General features: G+C 41.0%; 1 protein-coding gene across 4 annotated transcripts in view; it reads left to right on the top strand.

Annotated features, from left to right (window-relative positions):
- ENOX2 (ecto-NOX disulfide-thiol exchanger 2) overlaps positions 1-25,233 on the top strand; it is a 291,824-nt gene that overhangs the window by 216,363 nt on the left and 50,228 nt on the right. For all 4 annotated transcript variants that reach the window (XM_025373306.1, XM_025373305.1, XM_025373303.1 and 1 more), the window contains 3 exons: positions 5,937-6,092; positions 15,776-15,982; positions 24,872-25,105. In XM_025373306.1, coding sequence (XP_025229091.1) covers positions 5,937-6,092; positions 15,776-15,982; positions 24,872-25,105 — 597 coding nt within the window. The remainder of the gene's footprint in view (positions 1-5,936; positions 6,093-15,775; positions 15,983-24,871; positions 25,106-25,233) is intronic.

Genomic DNA, 25,233 nt, shown 5'->3' with positions numbered 1-25,233 from the left:
GTATCCTTACTGTGTTATCTCTGTCAGTTTCAATTTCCTCATCTGTAAAATAGGGAATATTATTTCCCATCCCTTAGGTTTGTTGTGAAGATTAAGTCAGATACAGTGTATAAAACCTGGAAATTAATAAGTAGCCAATTAATGGGTAGCTAGTATTCCTCTCCCCTGCCACAAAGGTAAAAGGTGGCATTTTACAGCAGGAAGATCACCTGAGGTCAGGAGTTCAAGACCAACCTGGCCAACATGGTGAAACCCCATCTCTACTAAAAATACAAAAATTAGCTGGGCGTAGTGGCGCGTGCTTGTAATCCCAGCTACTAGGGAGGCTGAGGCAGGAGAATCGCTTGAACCTGGGAGGCAGAGGTTACAGTGAGCTGAGATCATGCCATTGCACTCCAGCTTGGATGATAAGAGCGAGACTCCATCTCAAAAAAAAAAAAAAAAGAAAAAGAAAGAGAAGCCAACATGAACGGGCCTGCCAAAAACTATTAGGGTTGAACCATAAAATAGGCATGTGTGGTGTCTTTGTCAGACATCAGATGTAGAACACCTCTGAGGTTTCTACAGTTTTGTAGATAACTGTTATCTTAGTACACCTAGTAGAGCGTCAGTCATCTGACATTGTTCCAACTGAACAATGGTCCTTCCATATAGCAACAGTATAGTGGCAACAGTTGCCCGAGACAGTGGCTCTGTGCCCTGCAGGATCCTAAAGCGCCTTTTCAAAAATCTGAGAAAAATCATGGTCAGTCTAGTTTGACTGTTTAGTGTACTTTCTATTTTCATTCCTTGAAAATTGTTAACTCTATTAACCAATAACACTCCACTGCAGCCAGGCTGGATATTCTCCTTATCTATTGCTATATAACAAACTACCTTAGAAGTTAGTGACTTAAAACACAATCATTTTATTATATTTTAAGATTTTTCTGGATGAAGAATGTGGGTAGGACTGAAATGGGCAATTTTTCTGTTCTATATGATATCAACTGGGATACCTCAGTTGTGGCAGGCTGATTTCAAGACTTCACTCATATGCATGGCACCTTGGTAAGGACAGATACAAGACTGGGCTCAGCTGGATCCGTCTTCTGCCATTTGCTCTAAGTCCCTCTCCACGTGGTCTCTCTAGCAGGGTAGTCAGCCTTACATGAGGATGAAAAGCTCCCGTTATCACTCATTTCTAGAGACAAAAGGTAGAAATTGCATCTCTCTTAATGCCTGGGCCTCAAAAAGGACACAATATCCTTTATGCCATATTCTGTTGGTTAAAGCAGTTCTAAAGCCCATCCAGATTCAAAGGGATAAGGGCATAGACCCTTACCTTAATGGAAGGAGAATCAAAGAATTTGTATCCAACTTTAATCCACCACATTGGGGCAAAAAGAATTGTATGTAAACATTTTGCTGCCCAAATGCCTTATTTTTTCAACAATTTGCTTCACTTTATATCTGCAATTGTATTAATTTATTGAAACCATTGTCATACTACATTGAGAGGCAGTGTAGTGGTTAAGGGCATTAGAATTAGACCAAGTTGGATTTGAATTCTAGGTCTGCCTCTTACTGGCTGTGTAAACTTGAGCACGTAACTAAACCCCCCTTGACCCTCAATTTCTTTATCCATAAAATGAAGGATAACAATATGTAAGCTCACAGCTCTATTAGAATGTGATTATATAAAATGCTTAGCACTGAACCTAAAACATTTTAAGCACTTAATAAACAATTATGGTGATTCATTGATGGTACAGCATTGTAACTGTTTGCGTGGTTGTTTCCAAACTAGAGTATAAGGCCAAGGATTTTGTCTTATTCATTTCTGAAACCCCGACACCTGACATAGGACCTGTCATCAAAATATTGAATGAATAGATAGAGGAATAACTGGGTAGCTGCACAGAAATGACATTTGCCTCCATTGTAATTCCTTGGCTCAGATGTGTACAGAGAATGGGCAATAATCACTCTGCCAAGGTTGAGTAAGTGCAAGTTGCTAGGTAGCAGGAAGGCTTAAAGCTACATAGAAACATTACTTGAAATCACATGGTAGAGTTGCAAGTCTGAGGAGCAAGCTGGCCCCAGCTAACAGACAGCATTTGCAGAATTTCCAATGGGTTGGGACTTTGGGAAGTACACGAATCAGAAGAGGGAATACAGGCCGGGCCTGGTGGCTCATGCCTGTAATCCCCACACTTTCGGAGGCCGAGGCAGGTGGACCACTTGGGGTCAGAAGTTTGAGACCAGCCTGACCAACATGGTGAAACCCCATCTCTACTAAAAATTAAAAAAAAAAAAAAAATTAGCCAGGCATGGTAGCGCATGCCTGTAATCCCAGCTACTAGGGAGGCTGAGGCAGGAGAATTGCTTGAACCCAGGAGGCAGAGGTTGCAATGAGCTGAGATCGCACCACTGCACTCCAGCCTGGATGACAGCACGGGACTCCGTCTCCAAAAAAAAAGAGAGAGAATACAAATCAACATGTCATGACTCTTTCGGCAATGGCCATGCCAAGAGTCAAGAAGGCAGTAGGGAAATGGTGTTAGAAGAGACGGTAAAAGCAAAACAGAACAGGATATTTATTGCAAAAAGGACTTTGGAGGAGTATCTTGGCCTTTTCCATAACTCTTTTATATGATTTCAAATCTTTGAAAGTTTGAATTCCTAACATAAGTGGCAACGGTACGTACTTGTTGGTAGTACTCTACAAGCCAGGCCAGGGTCCTGGAAAAGGGAGAGAATTTCTCTGGTGTTCTATTCCCAGTGTGTTTTAAATTGCTGGACTTCTTTGATTTTTCAGGTTCTGCAATATATGTATAAAGCCCATGACTTCAAATGGTTTTCTTGGTCGACATTGGAAATCCACATTCACTTTGGTGCTTAATGATTAAAGATAAGCGAAAGAAATAATCAACGTGATAGAAGCCTTTGAAATGTCATGTACAACCTGCTCCCTAGCAAGCCCTTATGGGCAGTGTAGCCTATGGAACTCCTGGCATATTGAACAAAAGGAAGAGGGGTAGTTTATCTACTCTGGCTTTAGCCATATGCAATGAATACATTTGCTTTTAAATGAATTTATAAAATATTAATGTAATTATATGAAACAGCAGAGTGGTAAGTACATCAGTCAGGAGTTATATTTATCCTGTATATTTGTTTTTTGTTTGTCTCCATTTATTAGTAGGCAGTACATAGAGACAGACATTTCCTTCTCAGCCGAAGTGGCAGAACTTGTTTAATGAACTGATGTTTCTGTAATCTGTGGTAAGGTAGAGTTGTGAGTGACAGAGCTATATGAATAACAATAAGAAGGCAGGCAGAACAATAAAAGGAAGACAAACATTTCAGTAGAATAGGAAAAATAGATGGGATTGTTTTGTTGGCACACAATCTAATCTGATCTTTTCCTAACGAAAAATAACAGTTTGTAAATGGGTAAGATAATATTAACAATTTCTCCAAAATCTTCTGCATGAGGAATCAAATTTTCCAAAGACATAAATGGCATTCTTAACCACAGTGCTCTTATTTTGGTTCTCTAAGATCCAACAGGAAACCTAGACACCACCCCCAACACTTGCATAGAGCCTGACATATAGGAAGCCTATCACCGATGTTTGTGAATGTGTGAATGAATGCCTGAATCAGTGGATTTATCAGTGTGGGTTTTCACATTTTAAATGGAAAGAAGGCAACTTACCTATCAGGACTATCTGTCTTGCCAGAGGTCTTCATATCTGTTCTGTGCTTTCATCCTTTGAGCTAAATGTCATTATTTGCCCCCCACTTTTACCAAAAAGGAAATGGAGGCACACAGATATTAAGAAACTTTCTTCAAGATCACATAACCACTATATGGAGTACAGTATAGATATGAGAGCCGTGGGTGGGAGGGAGGGAAGGAGGGTACGTGCGTGTGTGTGTGTGTGTGTGTGTGTGTGTGTATGTGTGTGTGTCTACATGCAAGTTGAGTGAGATGACATTTGAGGGCTAAAAGTAAATATTTTCATAAAAATAAAACTTCCTTTTGGGAGAATTTTTTTCTTCCCAAACATTTTCAGGGTCTTGACATCACATTTAAAAGGCATGTGAGAGACTGGGTAATGCCCTAGCTTGTTTGGGCTGCCTTTGTAACAGGGGATGCCCATGTGCCACCTGCCTGCCCATCTGCCCAGCTCTAGATCTCACTCTTATTGTGCCTGTCAGACCTAAGGTTCTGCTTCTGTGGGAATCCTGGGTTCTTCCTGCTGTTTAGGTTGACCTCCTCCAGCATCTTAGAGAGAAAGAGCCACCCAGGTGACTTCAGGGCCACTTTAAGGACATGTGTACAGGCATTACCCTTCTGGCCTGTGTGGTGAACATGATGAAGTCTTTGGGAGTAGGGCCTGCTACTGCTGCTGCAACTGCCCCTGAATTACCAGAACCCCTCAAGCTGCAGTACTTTTTTTGTCTGCAGTCCACTGTGTGTGGTTCTATAGCAAAGACAGAAGTGGGAGGCAGAGAAACAAAGAAGTAGAGTGTACTCCCTTCTCTCAGAGAAATTCCATTTTGATCTAGAGACAAGATTTAAACAATGAAATCAATACTGTCCTTAGACCCAGGCAAGTGGGGCTCCTCCTCAGGGGCCCCTGTGCTTTGGAATGCCTACCTGGATAATTTCTAAGTCCCCTTCCAGAGCCAAGCACTGGCCAAGCAAGCAGTATCATCAGGGCAGCTGCCCTAGGTCCAGAGCAGCTCCTTCTTGTATTCTGGTTGTAAGAAGTACCTTTCTTGAAATTTTCTAAGTTCCCCTGCAGTGTCTGGGGCAGACTGTGACTGGCACTATCATCTGAGAAGCCCTAATCTTAAACTGGACACATGTATACCTGAGTTCCCATTTCTCCCCTTTGGGATACTCTCCAATCCTCTGACCTGTATGTGCAGTGAACTAGATGCCCCAAGAAGCTTCAGGACTCATGGAATCCTCCCCAGAGTCTTGGTTCCAGGAGAGTGGCCTGGCAAGGAAACCACTCCAGCTGGCTGGTGTGGTATTTCTTTCATGGTATCGCGTGAGATTGTGCCACGAAAATGCTGCCAGTACTGATTAGCAGTGAAACAAATTGTGTACGTAGATAGGCCCCACAAAAAAATACTTGTTTGGGTGCCCCCACACATGCTAGAGGCATCCCTGAATTAAACAAAGAATGATGCAAAATAAAAAAGTCAATGGTAACAAGTATAGAACCAATAGCTTTTAGAGGCAAAGTCAAGAATGAACCAGAATTATCTGGAAAAGCCTCTTCAAGGAAGGTGACACTTAAGCCAGGCCTTGAAGCATGGGGAGAATTTGCAGAGGCTCAAATAATTCCAGGCAGAAAGAACAACATGAACAAAGGCACAGAGAGTAGTTATTTATCAAACCTATGCTCAGCACATTAGATTCATCCTCACAGCTTCCTGTAACGTAGGTGATATTAACCCTATTTTGCAGACGAGGAACTGGAAGTTCATCCTGCTAAGCAAATGGTAGACCTAAAACCCAGGTCTGCTTGATCCCCAAAACTCTGTGCTCTTAATATCATGCTGTACTGTACGAAGAAAACGTGTACAAGGGACAGTAAAAAGCCTTCTCGGAATGGAGCAGAGAGTGTGTGTTGGAAACTAGTAGAGGCAAAATCAATAGACAAGGCATGGCCATGCTATGAAAGACCTTGGATGCCACAATGAGATGCAGAGACTTAAATAAGCCCTGGTCAAACAAAATGGCCCCATCCCCAAAGGAAAATGCACAACTATAAAATAATATTTAAGACCTAGGAATACTAAGTACCATGCTTGTTAAATATTTTGCCTCTGTCTTAGAAAGGCCTTTGATTTGAAGCTTACAAAGTAACATTCTTTCTCCACTTAACTTTGCCTGGTGTCATTTATTGTTCTCTCTTCTCCTTTTTTAGACTTCGATCCTGCTCTTGGAATGATGACTGGAATTCCACCAATAACTCCAATGATGCCTGGTTTGGGAATAGTACCTCCACCAATTCCTCCAGATATGCCAGTAGTAAAAGAGATCATACACTGTAAAAGCTGCACGCTCTTCCCTCCAAATCCAAGTAATAAGCTGCTTTTTTTTCCACACAAGACACAATGTTTTAGTGTACAAGAAAACCTTCTTCTTTTTCAAAAGAATACCCAAGGGCTTCGTAGATGTTTCTACGAAAGCTTCACCTAGAGAACCAAAGACAGGAAAATTTTCTCTTGCTAGGCAGGTTGAATTTTATGTACACAACAGTAGACTTCTGTGTGCAGGTTGCAGTACAAATGATACATGTTTCTAATGCAGTCTGGTAAGGAATTCACATGTGTTAGTAAAGAAGGAAGCATGCAGATTGCTCAACACCATCATTTGTAGTCTTTCCTTTTCATAACTGCCCCATGTACTGATGATGGCAGAGACAGAGTGTGGTCTGAGGCACATGAGAATATACATTTGGTGCTGAGAATCTTCCACTGCTAGCAGCTATTCATACATCACTTGAACCACTGCTATTCAACCGATGGGCTGTAATATACAGTGAGGCATGGTTCAACATATTGGAAGGGCAGAGAGGAATATTGAGACTAAGTCACACTACTTGTAGCCACCAGTCAAAGCAGTTCATGTGGAAGTAGAGATCCATTTTTGTCAGTAATGAACAGGCTTCTCCTTAGATTCACTTTAAAACATGTGTAAAGATATGATGACCATATTTTACTTAAAATGTCCCACTAATAATAATTGACTAAAACTTTTTTTCCAAATGCATTTGTAGTTTTATATACATTCAGTGATTAGAAGCTGATTCTGCATGTGCCCCAAGCCTCCTTAATGATTTTTCCATAGTTCTAGTCATATTGGATGGCATACCAAGGGAACCACCACTACAGTACAAAGATTAGAGCTGTTTGTTAAGGGATACATTCAGTGGTTTAGGACATAGATCAAATGACCTTGCCTTATCAGGATAAATATGAATCTTTGACATGTGACTTCAGACAAATATTTCATCGCCTACCTTAAATAGGAATCAGTTAATCACGGCCCAAGCCCTGGCAGGGACCCAGATTTTACGTAGTATGGTCTGCTCATAACTGAGAGGATTTTAGAATCAATCAAGGTTGGCTGGATAGATCATCTTGGCCCCTTTTGCTAGAAAATGAAAAAAACAGATCTTTATGCTTTCTTCTGGTTTTTGAACGTGGTTGTCAACAGGAGACATCCTTCCAGACCAATAAGAAATCTAGAAGGCCAGCATCTCAGAGGACTGTATTGAGAGAAGAGCTAGTATGTCACAAGGAGAATTAGGGAATGGAGAATAAGATGGCCCTTGCAGGCCTTACTTGCCAGCTCAAATGGCCATTCCTGGATTTGTGTTTAGTGCCTAAGTGAATGAGCAGCACCATTTTATCTGTCTCTTACTCTTAGTTCCACTGTCCCTACAAGTGGGCAATGGCCTTTTTTACCTTTCAGCATGTTGCTTTCAGATTAGAGAAAGTTGTGCATTCCTGATAGTACCTTTTCTACATAAAAAGCCATGAATTTAGGCACTGCCAGTGTTAAAACCTCCTGCTTATGAAAGGGTAGAATCCTGCTGATTTAATCATTCATTTATCGCATAATCAGCCTGCAGCAGGCTTTCATGGTCTCAAGCACATCTAAGCTAACAGGGTGGCTCACACCCTATAATGTCCAGGTTGGGTGCAGTAGTTGACTTTACAGGATGTTCAGTTTCTAAATTTCTAAAGAATAGCACAGATGCCTTGTTTATGACACATAGACCATTTTGTTGAGCAGTCTTCAAATGAATCTAGAAATATATAGCTTAAAAAGGCTCTAACTTTTGATAGCCTCTAGTAAAAGAAACGGACTGACATCTCTCAAATACATTTTTATCTTTCCCCACCTGCAGCCATGCCTCTTCAGTTCTGAGTTGGAAGGGCCACAGAGTAAGAGGGCACCATATCTCCCCCATGGCTCTGTCTTTTAGTTCTTCATCCTTGTATTAAGAATGCTTACAGGGCAACCAGCACCAGTAAATTGGTGGCTTCTGGGAAGAAACTTGGCCTTGGAATTGAATTCAAACATAAAACTCTTGACACAGCTTAAAGTAAACTGGTGTTCTGTTTGCTCTTTAGAACTTGAGTTTTGTTCAAAGGGGGCTTGGATTACTTGGGTGGAGAAAACACTAATAGAAGGGCTTCTTCTCTTAGTTCTCTGCTGAAAGCATGGCAAAAGTGACACTGTTGTTAGTGGCCCCAAGACATTGCTTTGTGAAGGTGAGATGGGAAGAGCAGGGTAGGAAAGGAAGAACAGGGATTTGGTGTGACTGAACCCTTTATTGTCTCAGCCCACCAACCCTGCCTGATCAGGCCTTGATTATTGTATTAGTCCATTCTCACATTACTATAAAGAAACACCTGAGACTGAGTCATTTTTAAAGAAAAGAGGTTGAATTGGCTCATGGTTCTGCAGGCTGTACAGGAAGCATAGTGGCTTCTGCTTCTGGGGAGGCCTCAGGAAGCTTCCAATCATGGCAGAAGGCAAGGATGGAGCGAGGTGTCTCATGTGGCAGGAGCAGGAACAAGAGAATGGGGATAAGGTGCTACAGACTTCTAAACAACCATATCTCACGGGAACTCACTATCACAAGAGTAGCACCAAAAGGATGGTGCTAAACTATTCATGAGAAATCCACCCCCTGATCCAATCACCTCCCACCAGGCCCCACCTCTAACATAGGGTATTACAAGTCTACATGAGATTTGGGCAGGAACACAGGGCCAAACCATGTCAATTATAAACCCCACTCCTTACTCCTGCCTGTCTCTGGTATATTCTCTTACACTCAGTGGCCTCTGAAATTCCTCTCAGCAATGAGGTCCTGTGATTTAGGGACTCATACAGTCTCTTTATTCACCATCCAGTCTGCTTCTAATTCTTGTTGCTTTATTAGAAAGTATCTTTGCCATCCATTCCCTCCCCCGTGTCCCACCTGACATTTCATCCAAGTGCTTGTCACATATACAGAACCATAAAATTGTTCTGTGGCTCCCATTGCCTGCAGATTCATAGTCCAACTCCTGACCTCAAAAACCTTTTACTTGTCTGCTTCATATGACTGTCTTCAATCCATCACTTCTACTTGCCACATACCTGCCCTTTAGTCAGGTTCAACTGCTTCCTGACCTCATACTCCTCACACTCTCTTCCAGCCCAACTTCAAGCATACCCCTTTCTGGTGCACTTCCACATGGAAGGTATTGGAACTAAAACTGTAGTGCATCACTCTAAGGCATTTTCACTTAAATAGTGAATGCCAAATCTAATGGATTTCTTTCCTTCACACAGTGCATTTAATCTGTGAGAAAATTATGTCAGTCTACCTAACAATATATGTCTGTAATCATTCCATATTCACAATAACCACTGCTATGATTTAGTTTGTATCTGCCATGATTCATTTTATAAATTATTGTAATAGGCTCCTAATTAGTCTTCCTTCTTCACCCTTGCCCCCTGCAGTCTATTCTGAACAGAACAGACAGAGTGATCCTTTTAAAACCTAAGTCTGATCATGTAATTCCTCTACTCAGAACCCTTGAATGGCTCCCCATTTCACTCACAATAGAGACCAAAGTTTTAATTGCCTAGGCCAGATGTGATCTGTTCCTCCCCTCCATTGTCTCTTTGATTTCATCTCCTACTCTCCTCCCCATCGCTTACTCTGTTCCGGTCACACTGACCTTCATGCTGTTCCATGAACACACCAGGCATTCTCCCATCATAGGGCCTTTGCGCTAGCTCTTCCACCTGCCTAGAATGCTTTCCCTATAAATATCTGCATGGCTAACTCTCTCACTTCTTTCAAGTCTTTGCTCAAATGTCACTTTCTCAGTGACCCTGATAACCTATTTAAAAGTTATCTCTCTACCACAGTCCCAATCCTATTTACCTTCTCTATTTTTTATATAACATGTATCTTTTTTTTTTTTTTTTTTTTTTTTTTTGAGACAGGGTCTCACTCTGTTGCCCAGGCCAGAGTGCAGTGGTATGATCTTGGCTCACTGCAGCCTCCACCTCCTGGGCTCAAGTGATCCTCCTGCCTCAGTCTCTCAAGTAGCTGAGACTGCAGGCGTGCCCCATCATGCCCAACTAATTTTTGTAGTTTTTTTCAAATACAGGATTTCACCATGTTGCCCAGACTGGACTTATTACCTCTTAACCAACTATACAATTTGTAGAATATAAACCCCACGAAGGCAGAATTTTTGTCTCTTTTGTCTCCTGATGTATTACCAGCATTTAGAAAAGTGTCTTACATATAGTAGGTGTTCAATAAATATTTGTTGAATGGTGGAGGGAGGGAGAGTTGGATGGATGATGACAGAAGGAGGGGTCAGAGGTCTAGAAAGCAAAGCAAGAGAGTATGGGGTAATTACTACTACATACTAATGACTTCCAAATCTATACTTTTAGTCTGTATCTCTTCTGAGCTTCAGATACATATAGCCAACTGCCTACTAGACTTTTTTGGGTGTGTCTACATCAAATGTACAAAAAAAATGGTATTATAGTATAGAGGACAGACTACCAGTTTATAAATCAAGAGAACTGTATTCTATTCCCAGGTCTGTCACTAACTAGCTGTGGGATCTGGGGATAGTCATATAACCTCCTTGGGTCTCAACCTTCTTGTCTGTAAAGCAAAAATATTGGGTTAGATTAGCCTAGATACCTCCAATGCTTTATCCAGCTCTAAAATTATGTCTCTACATTAAAAATGTAGCTACCACAATAATTATTTATACAGGCAAAAACCCTTTAAAGTGCATTAGGAAAAGCAAGGGCTGGTTAGCAGGTAGCATGTAGAGCTTTGTACCTTCTCTGGAGCAGGCACTGTAGAGTAATGGGTAGGTTTTCAAGCTCAGAAGTGACACAGGCCAGCCTGGTTTCATATCCCAGCTCTCCACCACTAAATAGCCATAAGATCTCTGATAAAGATCTTAACTTCTCTGTTATAGACTAGGCAAAATCAGACCTGGTATAAAAAGTCAATGGATCAAACTAGACTGGAGCAGACCAAGTACCAGTCTCCTAAAGATAAATGGTGAGTGAGTAACCCATTGTTGCAGAAGCAACATCCTCTGATTTCCAGGAAATTGAGATATAACAAGAAAAAAAAAAGTGTCCTAGAACACACTTTTTTTTTTTCCACAGATTGTCTATCAGAGATTTACTGAATTCCCAATTAGCAGTTCTTAGTGGTGAAAAAAGAGGGTAATACCATCTCTCCAGAAAAGTTGATTTTGCCAAGATTTTTCACTGTGGCGATTAGACCTTCTATGGAGAGGTTACATTTTGCGTCTACGGGGAAATAACAGTGAACAGGGAATAAGTAATGGAATATCATCTGCTATCCGTGTCCAGGTACATGGGAAAATACCCAGGAGCCAGAAAAAGAGCAAGAGCAATGTTTTCATTTTACGATATCAAAATGGGAAGACTCTCAGGGCTGAATGCTATAAAGAGAGTTAGAGAAAGTGGGTAAATTGAGCATTAATTAAAATTCCCCAGCCTTCTAATTTTTCCAATCAGTTGGGATTACATTAACATACATTTAACCCCTGCTGATTGTCCAGGGGACCTTCAATCTTGAGCTGTCTAATAAAATCGACTTAAAGACTTTGCAGTATATAAATCCTGGCAAACCAGCTGAGTGATCTGTGATGCTCCTTTGAAAAGCAAGATTCAAGTGGCTTATTGGTTCTCTATGCTGCTTCCTGCCTCACTTCTCAAAGATCAGCAATGACTCTGATTGCCCCAACATAGCTCCCCAGAGTGGATGCTTGGGTATAATTAGAATTGCTAAAAGCTCCTCCTTTTCCATTATCAGAGATTAGAGTTCTTTTTATTCCCAGTTATCTTGAATCTTTATACATGGAACTTTTCTTTGTCTCCATCCTGAGTGGTGATTGGGGTGCTATAGAACTTAGCATATTACCTGATTAATAGGTGGGCTTTGAATTTGCTCTCCTATGGGTTATCATTGCTGGTGCCCTGATCACTGTATTTCAGTTGGATTAGAAAATCAGACCCAGACGACAAAGTGCTTTGAGCTGTTAATTAAGGAATGGGTACTATCCATTAAGGAAGATAGTATAGCCCATTACCCTGCTTGGTGGCATACCCCTAAATCTCAGCAAATGCTATTAAAGAGGCTTTCTACATTTACCCAAGGAAAATAAATAAATCCTCAGCATTCTTGACATTACTCTTAGTGCCTTTTATGCCCTTTTACTTAGAAGATAGTCACCACAGAAGAATCACAGCACCTAAATAAGGGTGATGACTTCATCACAGAATTTTTTTTTAATTAATTTTTATTTTTTTTTTATTTATTCTGAGATGGAGTCTTGCTCTGTCGCCCAGGCTGGAGTGCAGTGGCAGGATCTCAGCTCACTGCAAGCTCCGCCTCCCAGGTTCAGGCCATTCTCCTGCCTCAGCCTCCCGAGTATCTGGGATTACAGGCGCGTGCCACCATGCCTAGCTAATTTTTTGTATTTTTAGTAGAGACAGGGTTTCACCGTGTTAGCCAGGATGGTCTCGATCTCCTGACCTCATGATCCACCTGCCTCGGCCTCCCAAAGAATTTTTAAATCCCGCAAATGTAGCCAGGGGATGGAGCCTTTGCCTTTTCATTGTTACATGAAACTGCTGCAGTAACCAGATGCTTTTTAGAGTCTCTCAGTGGACCTAAAGGTACATTAAAGGAAACTCAAACAGTATAAAAGTGATTACTAGCTTCACAAAAGGATTCTTCGCCACCTAATTCTCCTAAATAGTAAACTTAGGAAGCCTTTTTATTCTGAAACAGGATTGTGTTCTAAAGTCTCTAATTTTAAAACATGGCTCTAACTATATGGATACTCTTGAAAATTCTTTACCTTATATAGTCGGTGGGGGGGTTGTGTTCCGTGGTCAAAGCCATATGTGTCTTCATAGCTGTAGATTTCTCTATACATATGAGTGGTTCCTTCACAAACCCAGCCTTGTCTAAAGATCTGGGTGACGCAAGGATCTGGAAGTTTAGAAGTTCAGGTCTTAGCTACCATTCTACTCCAGACTTCTGGTAGGACTTTAGAAAGTCCCAGATTGGGAATTAAGAAAACTGGGTTCTATGATAGTAAATAATAATAACGCTACAATGATTGCTATTTATTGGGAACCTGCCAAGTGCTAGGCATTGAACTACATGCAATATAGACAGTATATTATCAATTATCCTACAATAACCCTTGTAAGGTAGGAGTAGCATCCCTGTTTTAAAGATGAAGAAAGAGGTTTTCAGAGATTATATAATTTTCCCAAGGTCATACAGTCAGTCATGAAGTTAAGATTTAAATTTAGGTTTACCTGCTCCAAGTTCATGTTCCTTCTGTCTAATGTGGTGACCTGGAATGAGACATTTAACCTCACTCAGCTTTTTCCTCTGTAATATCAGAGATTTAGACTAAGTCAATCATTTTCAACCCTAACTACACATTACAACTGCCTGAGAAGCTTAAAAAGCAACAACAACAACAACAACAACAAAAATGAATGCACAGGCTACACCCCAGACCAATTAAATCAGACCCACTGGAGTGGGGCCCAGGCATTATTTAACTTCCAAATTGATTCGAATGTGCCACCAGAGTTAAGAATCACTGGAAATGTGATGGCTAGAATCCCTTCCAGTTCTTAAAAACTCAAAAGCATAAGTCTCAAACAATTCTAGACCTCATCTTCTCCATTTTGGCCCAAACTACAACCTCTTCAGTGCCTGTGACTAAGATATTTCAGATTCCTGCTCACTAGGTTATTTTCCCTTTCCCTCTAATCCTCTCATATAGAACAAAAAACCAATACAGTGAGGTCTTGAAATTACAGACTTGTAAAAATTAACAGAAAGTTTGTAAGTTCCCCGAATTCCTTTACCCCTTTTTTTGACCAAATACAGGAAAAGAGAGTATTATGAGTAACTGATTATTCTTAGCCACACCAACAAGACAGAGAGTAGTAGCAAAGTGAGGAAGCTAGAGATCCTGATACCCAAGGAAGCTCCCAAATCAGCTGCTTGCCAACTTGAATAAGAGTCAGGTTGGGGGCCTTGGCCTAATCTATGAACAAGACATTTATTTTCGCATGTGAGCTATGATCACTGGTTGTTGAGCTCTCCAAATCTTGAGTTAGGAGAATTGTTGTTAAGAGCTGAGTGGAAAAGAATGGATTACACAAAATAAATCCTTGCAGATACAAAACCAACGCTAGAAAACCCATGACCATCATGCTTTGTTTTGTTGGGCTAAAAACTGTAGGAGTTTGCTTGGAAAATGCTTTGATACATGTAAATAGCAACAAGGAGCTGGCAGATAGAACAGGCTTTATGTATAAGATGAGTGCATATTTTTTTGAAGCAGAGGGAGAATCATCTCATTAAGTAGGTTTTTAATGATTCTCTATGGCCAAATTTATCTCACTTTAGTTAATGATTTCCCAGACGAGCTTGTTTTCTCTGCTGTCTTTCATATTTCCCTGTAAATGCTGCAAGGCTGACTCTGGACCTCACCTCTCCAGAAAGGAATTTGAGGAAAGGCTCACTGATTTAAAAAAACAACATAAAAGGGATGGTTTGTACTCTGATTTTGTGAAATCAAATCATTCTGACAGCTGTAGGCATTGTTAAGTAGGTACCCCATCATTGTCAAATTAATCCTGAATCTGTTCCTTCAAAAAGCATTAACAGAGAGAATATAGTAACTACAATCTGAATTAAACAAATCCTCTCTCAGGAACCCTGGTTCTGAGGACTCTTGAAAATTACAGTTTAAACTGAGTGGGATTTTCTCCCACTAATTTCTTGGTTTGTTTTGTTTGTTTGTTTGTTTGTTTTATTATTATACGTTAAGTTCTAGGGTACATGTGCATAACGTGCAGGTTTGTTACGTATGTATACTTGTGCCATGTTGGTGTGCTGCACCAATCAACTCGTCAGCACCCATCAACTCGTCATTTACATCAGGTATAACTCCCAGTGCAATCCCTCCCCCCTCCCCCCTCAAAGGATTATAAATCATGCTGCTATAAAGACACATGCACACGTATGTTTATTGCGGCACTATTCACAATAGCAAAGACTTGGAATCAAGCCAAATGTCCATCAGTGACAGACTGGATTAAGAAAATGTGGCACATATCCACCATGGAATACTATGCAGCCATAAAAAAGGATGAGTTCGTGTCCTTTGTAGGGACATGGATGCAGCTGGAAACCATCATTCTTAGCAAACTATCACAAGAACAGAAAACCAAACACCGCATGTTCTCACTCATAGGTGGGAACTGAACAATGAGATCACTTGGACTCAGGAAGGGGAACTTCTCCCACTAATTTCTTAATAAAAATAACTAAAAATTTGGCATAGCTGGATTGTCACAACAAAAGTAATGAACAAAACTAAAGGACTCTGGATGGGACGGACAGATAGGCCTGGGTCTTTATGCTCCAGATATCATGGTCACCAAACTAATGGATAAAATGATTTTCAGGTTCATGCAGTCAGTTTTCTATGGAGCAGAGATGAATACCTCAGAGGCCACGTCCTTCTGACACTCTTAGACAAAACTTTGACAGAGATAGCAGGGAAATGTTAGATTTTGAAGAGGTCTGTCCCAAGCAAACATTTTAATTTCAAATGTTTTTGCCCTTACACTTAGATCTCCCACCTCCTGCAACCCGAGAAAGACCACCAGGATGCAAAACAGTATTTGTGGGTGGCCTGCCTGAAAATGGGACAGAGCAAATCATCGTGGAAGTTTTCGAGCAGTGTGGAGAGATCATTGCCATTCGCAAGAGCAAGAAGAACTTCTGCCACATTCGCTTTGCTGAGGAGTACATGGTGGACAAAGCCCTGTATCTGTCTGGTAGGTGTTTAGATGTGGGGATTGTGCCCACCAGGCACCATGCAGATATTAAAGATAGGACTATTTGTGTCTATAGCAGCTAAGTTTGGGCTTAGTATTACCTGCTCTTGCCTTCAGAGATGGAAACTGAATGTTCCCATTCAACTTCTTCCTTTAAAGCTCTTCAGTAGCTCCCAGTTGTCTATGGGATAAATCCAGACTCCTCACATGTGACATCTAAAGGCCTTGACTGTGGGCTCTCTCTCTTAGAGTTATCCCCGAATCCCTCCTTCCCTTACACACCATGTCCCAACCACACTAAGTGAGCTCGAATTCCCAGAATGTGCCATGGTGTTTTATGCCTTTTCCTCTGACTAGAATCACCTTGCCCACCACACACACCCCCTAAAGCTCCAGCTGAAGCACACCCTCCCTGGTAAGCTATCTCTGACCTGTCTCCCCACTCTGCCCAGCACTGCTTTAGGCACTCCTTCCTCAGGGCTTTCACAGCACCTGGTGCTTCCTCCCAACATGACACCTACTGTACCATGCTAGAACTGTCTCTTTCCATATCCGTCTCCCCCACCAGAGTATGAAATCCTTAAGGACAGGGACTGTGTCTTATTTAACATTGAATCCCCAGCATCTAGCACGTAACCTGGCAAAAGAGTAGATGCTCATAAATAGTTATGGAAGTCAGTCAGTTGTCAAGTATTTATTGACTGCTAGGCAGAATGCTAGATTGCTGGGGATACAGCAAAGACTGAGGCAGATAGACCTCCTGCCATCAACAATATTGCATTCTGGAAATGGCAAAATATAATATATATATATGAAAACAAATAAATAAGTTACTTTCAGTACTGATAAGTGCTCTGAGGAAGATAAAAAATGTTAAGGTACCCAGAGTTGTTAGGGAAGGAAGTCTTCTCTGACATTTGAACTGAGACTTGAATAATGTGAAGAGAGATTGCCATGTGAACATCTTGGGGAAGAGCATTCCAAAGTAAGGAACACCAAGCCAAAGTCCCTGAGATGAAAATGGACTTGGTATGTTCAAGCAGAGAATAGAAGGTTAGTATGACTGGAGCACAGAAAATGAGAGATCTGAGAGATGAAATCTGAAAGGTAGGCAACTATGACAATGTGTTTTATTCTAGAAGCCACTAGAGGATTTTAAGGAATTCAGTGACATGATCTGATTTACATTTTAGAAATGTTACTTCTGAGCAGAAGATGGGCTGAGAGGTATGAGCAGAGGTGGTAACTGGGAACTAAGTTAACCAACTGTAATATTAGTCTAACCCAGAAGTGATGGTGGCTTGTACAGTACGGTGGTTGGAGTGGAGATAGTAAGAACTACTTTGCATAAAATCTCCTGTTTATAGTAAAAATTCAGATTTAGGGTGTGTCTTGGTCCATTTTCTGTTGCTTATAACAGAATACCTGAAACTGGGTAATTTTTTTTTTTTTTTTTTTTTTTTGAGACGGAGTCTCGCGCTGTGTCACCCAGGCTGGAGTGCAGTGGCGCGATCTCGGCTCACTGCAAGCTCCGCCTCCCAGGTTCAGGCCATTCTCCTGCCTCAGCCTCCGAGTAGCTGGGACTACAGGCGCCCGCCACCACGCCCGGCTAGTTTTTTGTATTTTTAGTAGAGACGGGGTTTCACCATGTTAGCCAGGATGGTCTCGATCTCCTGACCTCGTGATCCGCCCGCCTCGGCCTCCCAAAGTGCTGGGATTACAGGCTTGAGCCACCGCGCCCGGCCAATTTTTTTTTTTTTTAAGATGGAGTCTTGCTCTTGTCACCCAGGCTGGAATGCAATGGCATGATCTCGGCTCACTACAACCTCTGCCTCCTGGGTTCAAGCAATTCTCCTGCCTCAGCCTCCCGAGTAGGTGGGATTATAGGCACATGCCTGGCTAATTTTTGTATTTTTAGTAGACATGGGATTTCACCTTGTTGGCCAGGCTGGTCTGGAACTCCTGACCTCAGGTGATCCGCCCACCTCTGCTTCCCAAAGTGCTAGGATTACAGGTGTGAGCCATCATGGCTGGTGAAGCTGGGCAATTTATAAAGAAAAGGAATTTATTTTTTACAGTTATGGAGGCTGGAAGTCCAAGGTCTAGGTGGCACACCTGGTAAGGGGCTTCTTGCTCTCTACAGAGAGTTAGTGCAGGTCTTTCTTCCTCTTCTTATAAAGCCACCAATCCTACTCTCATGACAACCCATTAATCCATTAATCCATGAATGGATGAATCCATTCATGTGGACAGATCCTTCATGACCCAATCACCTCTTAAAGGCCCCAGCTCTTAATACTGCCACATTGAACTACTTCCTTGCCTAACAGTAATGGTTTGGAAGAATTCAGTCTAAGTGCTAGACATTTCATGATGACAGCATCTTCATTCATATAACAGGTGCTTATTGAACATCTTTCTTCTGTAAACTCTTGTGCTAGATTCTGTGCAGAGTAGAAAATGAGTAAAACTTAGTTCTTCCCCTTAATGAATTTAGGGTTAGTATGTAGTCATACACTTACTTATTAAAGAAAAATGTACTTAGTGCTAGGCATTACTCAATACACTGATATGACACACACACTGCTAATAAGAGATTAAAAGTTATAAGTGCCATGAAGGAGGAAGTGAGGGAGGAAGGTAGGAGAGGGAGAACGAGAATATTTCTGACTTCTAACTGGGGCCATCAAGAAAGGTAGCTTTTGGAGTAAGTCTTTGACAAAGGGAAAACATTTGCTTGTGGACAATGGGGCATAAAAACAGCATGAGCAAAAGTACAAAGGTGGTAAGCTTTGGCAAACATTCAGGAAACAGCGAGTAGTGGTTTGTTTACTAAGTAGACATGAGAGGAGGAGGCAAAATATCAGTTATTAGCACACTCCGAAAGGCTTAACAGTTGGGTCTTTACTCCTCAGGTAATAGGGAATTGAAGAAATTTTTGAACAAGGAAGATAATTGTTTCCGCAAGATTAATTTGACAGCTCTATATAAAACTGTATTAGAAGAGAGATGAAAAAAGAGGAGAGGAGGTCAGTTAGAAGCTTGTTGTAATAGGCCAGGGAAAAGGTAACAAAGGTTTGAAAAAGTAGGCTAGTAACATGGGGAAGGAAAGGAGGCAGTGTAGATGGAGAATACTCTTATTACAGTTGGTAAGTGCTATAGAATCTAACTACCAAAAATTCGGCAGCACTTAACAATGATAACAGAGCATTCCACGAGACTATTTTAATAAGAACATAAAGGTCTCAAAAAACCCTGCATAGTTGTACTTAGAAGACGATACACTGTTCAGGAAGCATCCATCTAAACATCACCAAAATCAGCTCTCTGTTAACAGCCACCTCCTAGAAACATTCTTAGGGCCGCCAAAAAAAAAGGGGATTTCAGTCAGTGATATGAAAACAACTAAATTTTGCCCTTTAAATTTGAATCTGTCCCTTGAAAGTGCACAAGTGCTAGCAATCTCCTGAATGGGGTGGCTGTTATCTCATTATGTAAAAGAAAGCAGTTAAAACAAACAAACAAAAAAATCCCTTACAAAAGGGGGCTAGAAAATGTGGAGGTCATCATTTTTTTTCTGATGGAATTGGAACACCTTTGGGAGCTGGCACTGTGCACAGTGCACCCACCCCATAGCATTCTAGCATCTTTAATGAGGTTTATGTAGAGCTTTCATCTCATCCTCTCATTTGATCCTCTCCACAGTTCTGGGAGAGTAGGCAAGGTAATGATTAGTAGCCCCATTTTTCTGATGGCTCAGATGATCAAATAAGATGAATGGATGTGCAAGTGTATTATAAACTGTAAAGAGCCCTGGAAAGACTTGCTTATGAAATGTATTCATTCTTCCTTTTTCTAAAAAGAATGTGTGACAGTTTTAGCATTACTGGGTAATATTATTCTTTGTAACAGCTTTAATTAGCTATAATAATTTAATTTTAATGAGGTATAATAATTGACATACAATGATCTTAACATATTTCAAAAATACAATTATATAATATTCTATATATGTATTCAGGTGTGAAACCATCACCAACAATGGAAATAATGAATATGTCTGTTATCCCCAAGAGCTTCCTTTACACACCTTTCATAATCCTGTCCTTCTACCCTTCCCTACTCCCGTCTCAGGCAACCATTTATCTGTTCTCTATCAGATTAGTGTGGATTTTCTAGAACTTTATATGAATGGAATCACACATTATGTATGTTCTTCCTTCCTTTCTATAGATCCAGATTTCCACTTGGTGTCATTTTCCCTATGCTTGAATTTCCTTTAACATTTTTTGTAGAGCAGGTCTGTTCCTGATGAATTCTTTCAACATTGATTTGAAAAAGTATTTCACCTTTCTTTTTGAAAGATGTTTGTCCTCTGTCAAATGTTGTTCCACTATTTTCTTGCTTGCATTGTATCCAACAAGAAATGTGATGTTATCTTTATCTGTGTTTCTCTGTACATAATGTGTCTTTTGTCCACGGATGCTTTTAAGATATTTATTTTATTGCTGGTTTTGAGCAATTCAATTATGATATGCTTTGATGTAATTTTCTTCTTGTTTCTTGTGCTTGGGGTTCATTGGATCTGTCAGTTTGGATCAAATGTGGAAAATTTTCTCCCCTCATTTAATTTTTTTCTGTTCTCTCCCCTCTCTTTTGGTGCTCCAATTAGGCATATATTAGGCCCCTTGAAGTTGTCTTGCAGCTCACTGGTATTCTGTTCTTTTTTTTTTTTTTTTTTCAGTCTTTTTTCTTTCTGTATTTTATTACAGATAGTTTCTGTTGCTATGTCTTCAAGTTCATTCATTTTTTTCATTATATAGATTCAGGGGGTACATGTGCAAGTTTGTTACATGAGTATATTGTGTAATAGTGAGCTTTGGACTTCTAATATACCCATCACCCAAATAGTGATTATTGTATCCAATAGTTAATTTCAACCCTCATCCCCCTCCCATACTCCTCACTTTTGGAGTCCCCAGTGTCTATTATCTATCTTTATGTGTATCCATTGTTTAGCTCCCACTTATAAGTGAGAACATATGGTATTTGATTTTCTGTTTCTGAGTTATTTCACTTAGGATAATGGCCTGCATTTACATTTTAAAGTATTACTAAATCCAAAAGCCCAGTCTTCATATAATCCAGTGAGACAGGAGAAAATAAATGCTTCTCTTTTGCTGCTTTCAGAATTTTTTCCTTCACTTTGGATAGTCTGATGCCTATATGCCCTGGTGATGTTCTTCTTGCAAAATATCTTCCAGGTGTTCTCTGAGCTTCTTGTACCTGGATGTCTACATCCCTTGCAAGACCACGGAAATTTTCCTGGATTATTCCCTCAAATATGTTTTTCAAAGTTTTTACTTTTACTCTTCTCACTCAGGAATGCCTGTTACTCATAGGTGTGATTGCTTTACAGAATACCATATTTCTCAAAGGCTTTATTCATTGTTTTAAATTCCTTTTTTATTATTTTTGCCTGACTGGGTCAATTCAAAAGAGCAGTGTTCAAGCTCTGAAATTCTTTCTTCTGCTTGGTATAGCCTGTTATTAAAGCTTTCTACTGTATTTTCTAATTCCTTCAGTGAATTTTTAATTTCCAGAAGTTCTGGGTTTTTTTTTTTTTAAGATCTCTATCTTTTCTTTCATATCCTGCATTGTTTTTCTGATTGCTTTGTTAGTTTTCAACTTTCTCTTGGATCTCATTGAGCTTCCTTACAATCCATATTTTGAATTCTTGATCTGTCATTTCAGAATTTTCATTTTGGTTAGGATCCATTGCTAGACAGCTAGTGTGATCTTTTTGGGGTGTTGCAACACCCTGAGTTCTTACACTGGTTCCTTCTCACATGGTTACGCTGTCACTTCTTATTTTTGAATCTAATTTCATTTGGATGGGACTTTTTTCCCCCCTTGAAGGTGTGACTGTAGCGTATGTTGGGTAGGGTCCTTTGGCTTTGCTTCTTTAGCCCTGTGCACTTCTGTCAGCAGGTGTCCTATTGTGCTGTGCAGTTCAACCTCCTGGTGAGTAGGTGGCGCCTACAGGTAAGAGCCACCTGTGGCAGAAGCAGATCAGTATGTGCTGGTTTTTTTCTTACTGTGAGGTGCTCTCTGTTCTTTCAGGTGATGGGCTGGTCTGTGAAATTCCAGGTTCCCTATTCAGCCCAGGGAGAGTGGATAGAGGACAAAGCTGGGTGGAGCTGGACAACCAAGCTCACCCACGAATAACCCAATGATGAACACAGGCAGCACCCCTGACAGGAGTGGCTAGGGGAACTCTTGGAGAAATGTGCTGCGGTCTTTTCAGGGGATGAGGGGGCCACATCAACTCCACTTCCTAGACAGACAGGATCACAATGTTTCTCTGTCACAACCGTCTCCTGGGGCTCCTGACTCAGTTTATACACTGTCCATCTATCTCCAGGCTACCATGTAGCTGAGAGGAGTGACTTTGGGGAGGAAGCTCTTCCCTCAGCCCAGTACAGCCAGCTTTGTGGCTCACCTATTCTCTGACACAGCTTTGTGTAGACAGGGGGGCGGGCTCTGCCTTTCAGCATCAGAGAGTGGGTGGCAACTGTGGGGGTGCCAGCTGATTGGGTCCAACCTCAGGCCTTGGGGCAAGTGATCAGGTGCCAGCAGTGATGGACTGAACTAAGCAGTCCCCCAATTCCCAGGCCCCTAAGTGGCCCACTGGATGGTGTGTGGGGGTCCTGGAGGGACTCCACCAGGACCAGGCCAGCAGGCTTATTCTCAGGCTCCCAGGGTTCAGGTGGTGGCTGCGATAAGGAGGGCAGGCTGGTCCCCAGTCACCAGTAGAACTCTCAGGTGGGGGCAGGCAGAAGGCTCAGGTGCTGGGAGCCCCCAGGTTCATTAATTTTTTTCTTATGCAGCATCTAATTTGCCATCAGTCCTGTCCGGTGATGTTTTTTTCAACTTAGACATTGTAGCTTAAGCCTGTAGATGTTTGATTGTGGCTCTTTTTGTATCTTTCATGTTTCTCCTTAATATGGCCAGTCTTTTCTCTAGCTTCTTGAGCATGTGAAATCAAATTTTCATCGTTGTTTTTATATCCTATCTACTAATTAAATTATCTGCATCACTTCTGGGTCTGTTTGGATTGGCTGATTTTTTAAAATCTTTATTATGGGTCATATTTCCTGAATCTTTGCATATCAAGTAATTTTTTATTAAAGTTTACCTTATCTGGTGACAGATATTTTTATTTCTATAAATAGTCTTGAGTTTTGTTCTAATTGCAGTTAAGTAACTTGAGAAAATTTTGGTTCTTTTAGGTCTTGCTTCTTAAGTTTTGTTCAGCAAGACCAGAGCAGTTTAGGGCTAATTTTTCTCCACTATTAAGGCAGAACCCTTCCGATCACCCAGTACCAGAAGTGTGAGTTTTTCTGCTCTGGTTGGTAGGAAAAGGAGCTATTCCCAACCCTATGGGAGCTTTTCAGGGATTGTTACCTCTAATGCTCAGGTAGTTTCCCACACATATAGACATTAGTACTCAGCTAAATAATAGTGGAGGACCCTCTGCATATCTCTGAAGCTCTTTCTCTGTGCAGCTTTCTTCTTTCTGGTACTCTGCCTTATGAACTCTATTTCCATATTCTCCCTAGACTCCCAGTTCAGTCTCCTCAACTTGGGAACACCATCATGCCCTGCCTGAGTTCCCTTCCCTGTGCTGAGGCCCAGAAACTCTCCAGGAAATAAACCGGGGCAGTCATAGGGATCACTTCATTTGGTTCTTGTCTCTCTGTGATCCCTGTCTTCATTGTCTTATGTATAGTATCTTTAAAAGCATTATTTCATATATTTTATTCATATTTTTAGTTGTTTAAGGTAGGAGGGCAAATCTATCCCCTGTTACTCTATCTTAGCCAGAAGCAAAAGTCTGTGTTGGGTATTATTCTTGAGAGGCAGGTTAGAATGGAGGAAAGCACAGAGTCTAACGTCCTAGATTCAAGAGCCAGCTCTACAGTTTGCTAATTGTCTGACCCAGAGCAAGCCACTTAACCTCCCTAACCTCTTTTGATGCTCAGTTTTCTGTTTGGTATAATGTTTACCCTGCAAGCTTGTGCTGAGAATGAAATGAGATAAATTCCTATGGAAGTATCTAGCTGAGCTCTTGAAACTTAAAAAGTACTTAGTTTTTTCCCCACTTTTTGTTAAGAGACATGACTTGGGTAAGTATAGCTGGCACAAAAAGAGGAGGTAGGGAGTTGAATACTGGTTTTCTGAATCCCAGTCCTATACTACTATATTATAATCACACTACATCTCTTTTTTAAGGATCCCAAATTATATGTCACGTGGGTCACACACCACTCTCCATCATTTTTTTTTTTTTTTTTTTTGTCAGAAAAAAAAAATGGTTCACAGTTGACAAATGCTTCTAGGAAACAATTTTAGGGATTAAAATGCCAAGTTAATGCATTTCAGTTTTACCAAAATCTTTGTGATAGTATAATGGACACTCTTGAATTTATTTAAAGACAAGTTCGTTTGAGGCCATCTTTTCCATTCTTCCCAGCCCTTAGTACCATATAAGGATCATGCTTGATATTATTACCCACGGAGTCAACCTCAGCCAGAGGTAAGGTATTAGATGGAGGAATTGAACTCTTAAGAACAAGACTAACCCAACCCATAGAATGTGACCTATTATCAGAGATAATTTAAGTCTTTTGATGATTTACGTGCTAAGCATCGGAGAGAATTTGGAGTTGTGTGGTCACTTGGAACTGCTGCAGTGACATCTGAAACACTGAACTTGGAAAAGTATTTATAGTCTTTCATGTCTCTCTCTCTCTCTCCCCCTCCCCCAACCCCGCCACCCCCCCGCTCTCCCTCTCTCCTCTCCCTTTCACCCTCCTGTGAACTTAGGTTACCGCATTCGCCTGGGCTCTAGTACTGACAAGAAGGACACAGGCAGACTCCACGTTGATTTCGCACAGGCTCGAGATGACCTGTATGAGTGGGAGTGTAAACAGCGTATGCTAGCCAGAGAGGAGCGCCATCGTAGAAGAATGGAAGAAGAAAGATTGCGTCCACCATCTCCACCCCCAGTGGTCCACTATTCAGATCACGAATGCAGCATTGTTGCTGAAAAATTAAAAGGTATCAAAGGCACTCAAGCTTCATGATTAAAAGAACTCTTTCCTTTAGAGAAGTGTAATAAATATAATTGCGTTGTTGACAGTTGCCCTTTGAGTTTCCTACTACTGGATTCTAAGCATTTCTTGTGT

Source organism: Theropithecus gelada, chromosome X (assembly GCF_003255815.1).
Source record: "Theropithecus gelada isolate Dixy chromosome X, Tgel_1.0, whole genome shotgun sequence".
Classification (NCBI taxonomy): domain Eukaryota; kingdom Metazoa; phylum Chordata; class Mammalia; order Primates; family Cercopithecidae; genus Theropithecus; species Theropithecus gelada.
Note: the sequence above shows the minus strand (reverse complement) of the source record. Positions and strands in the feature narration are given on the sequence as shown.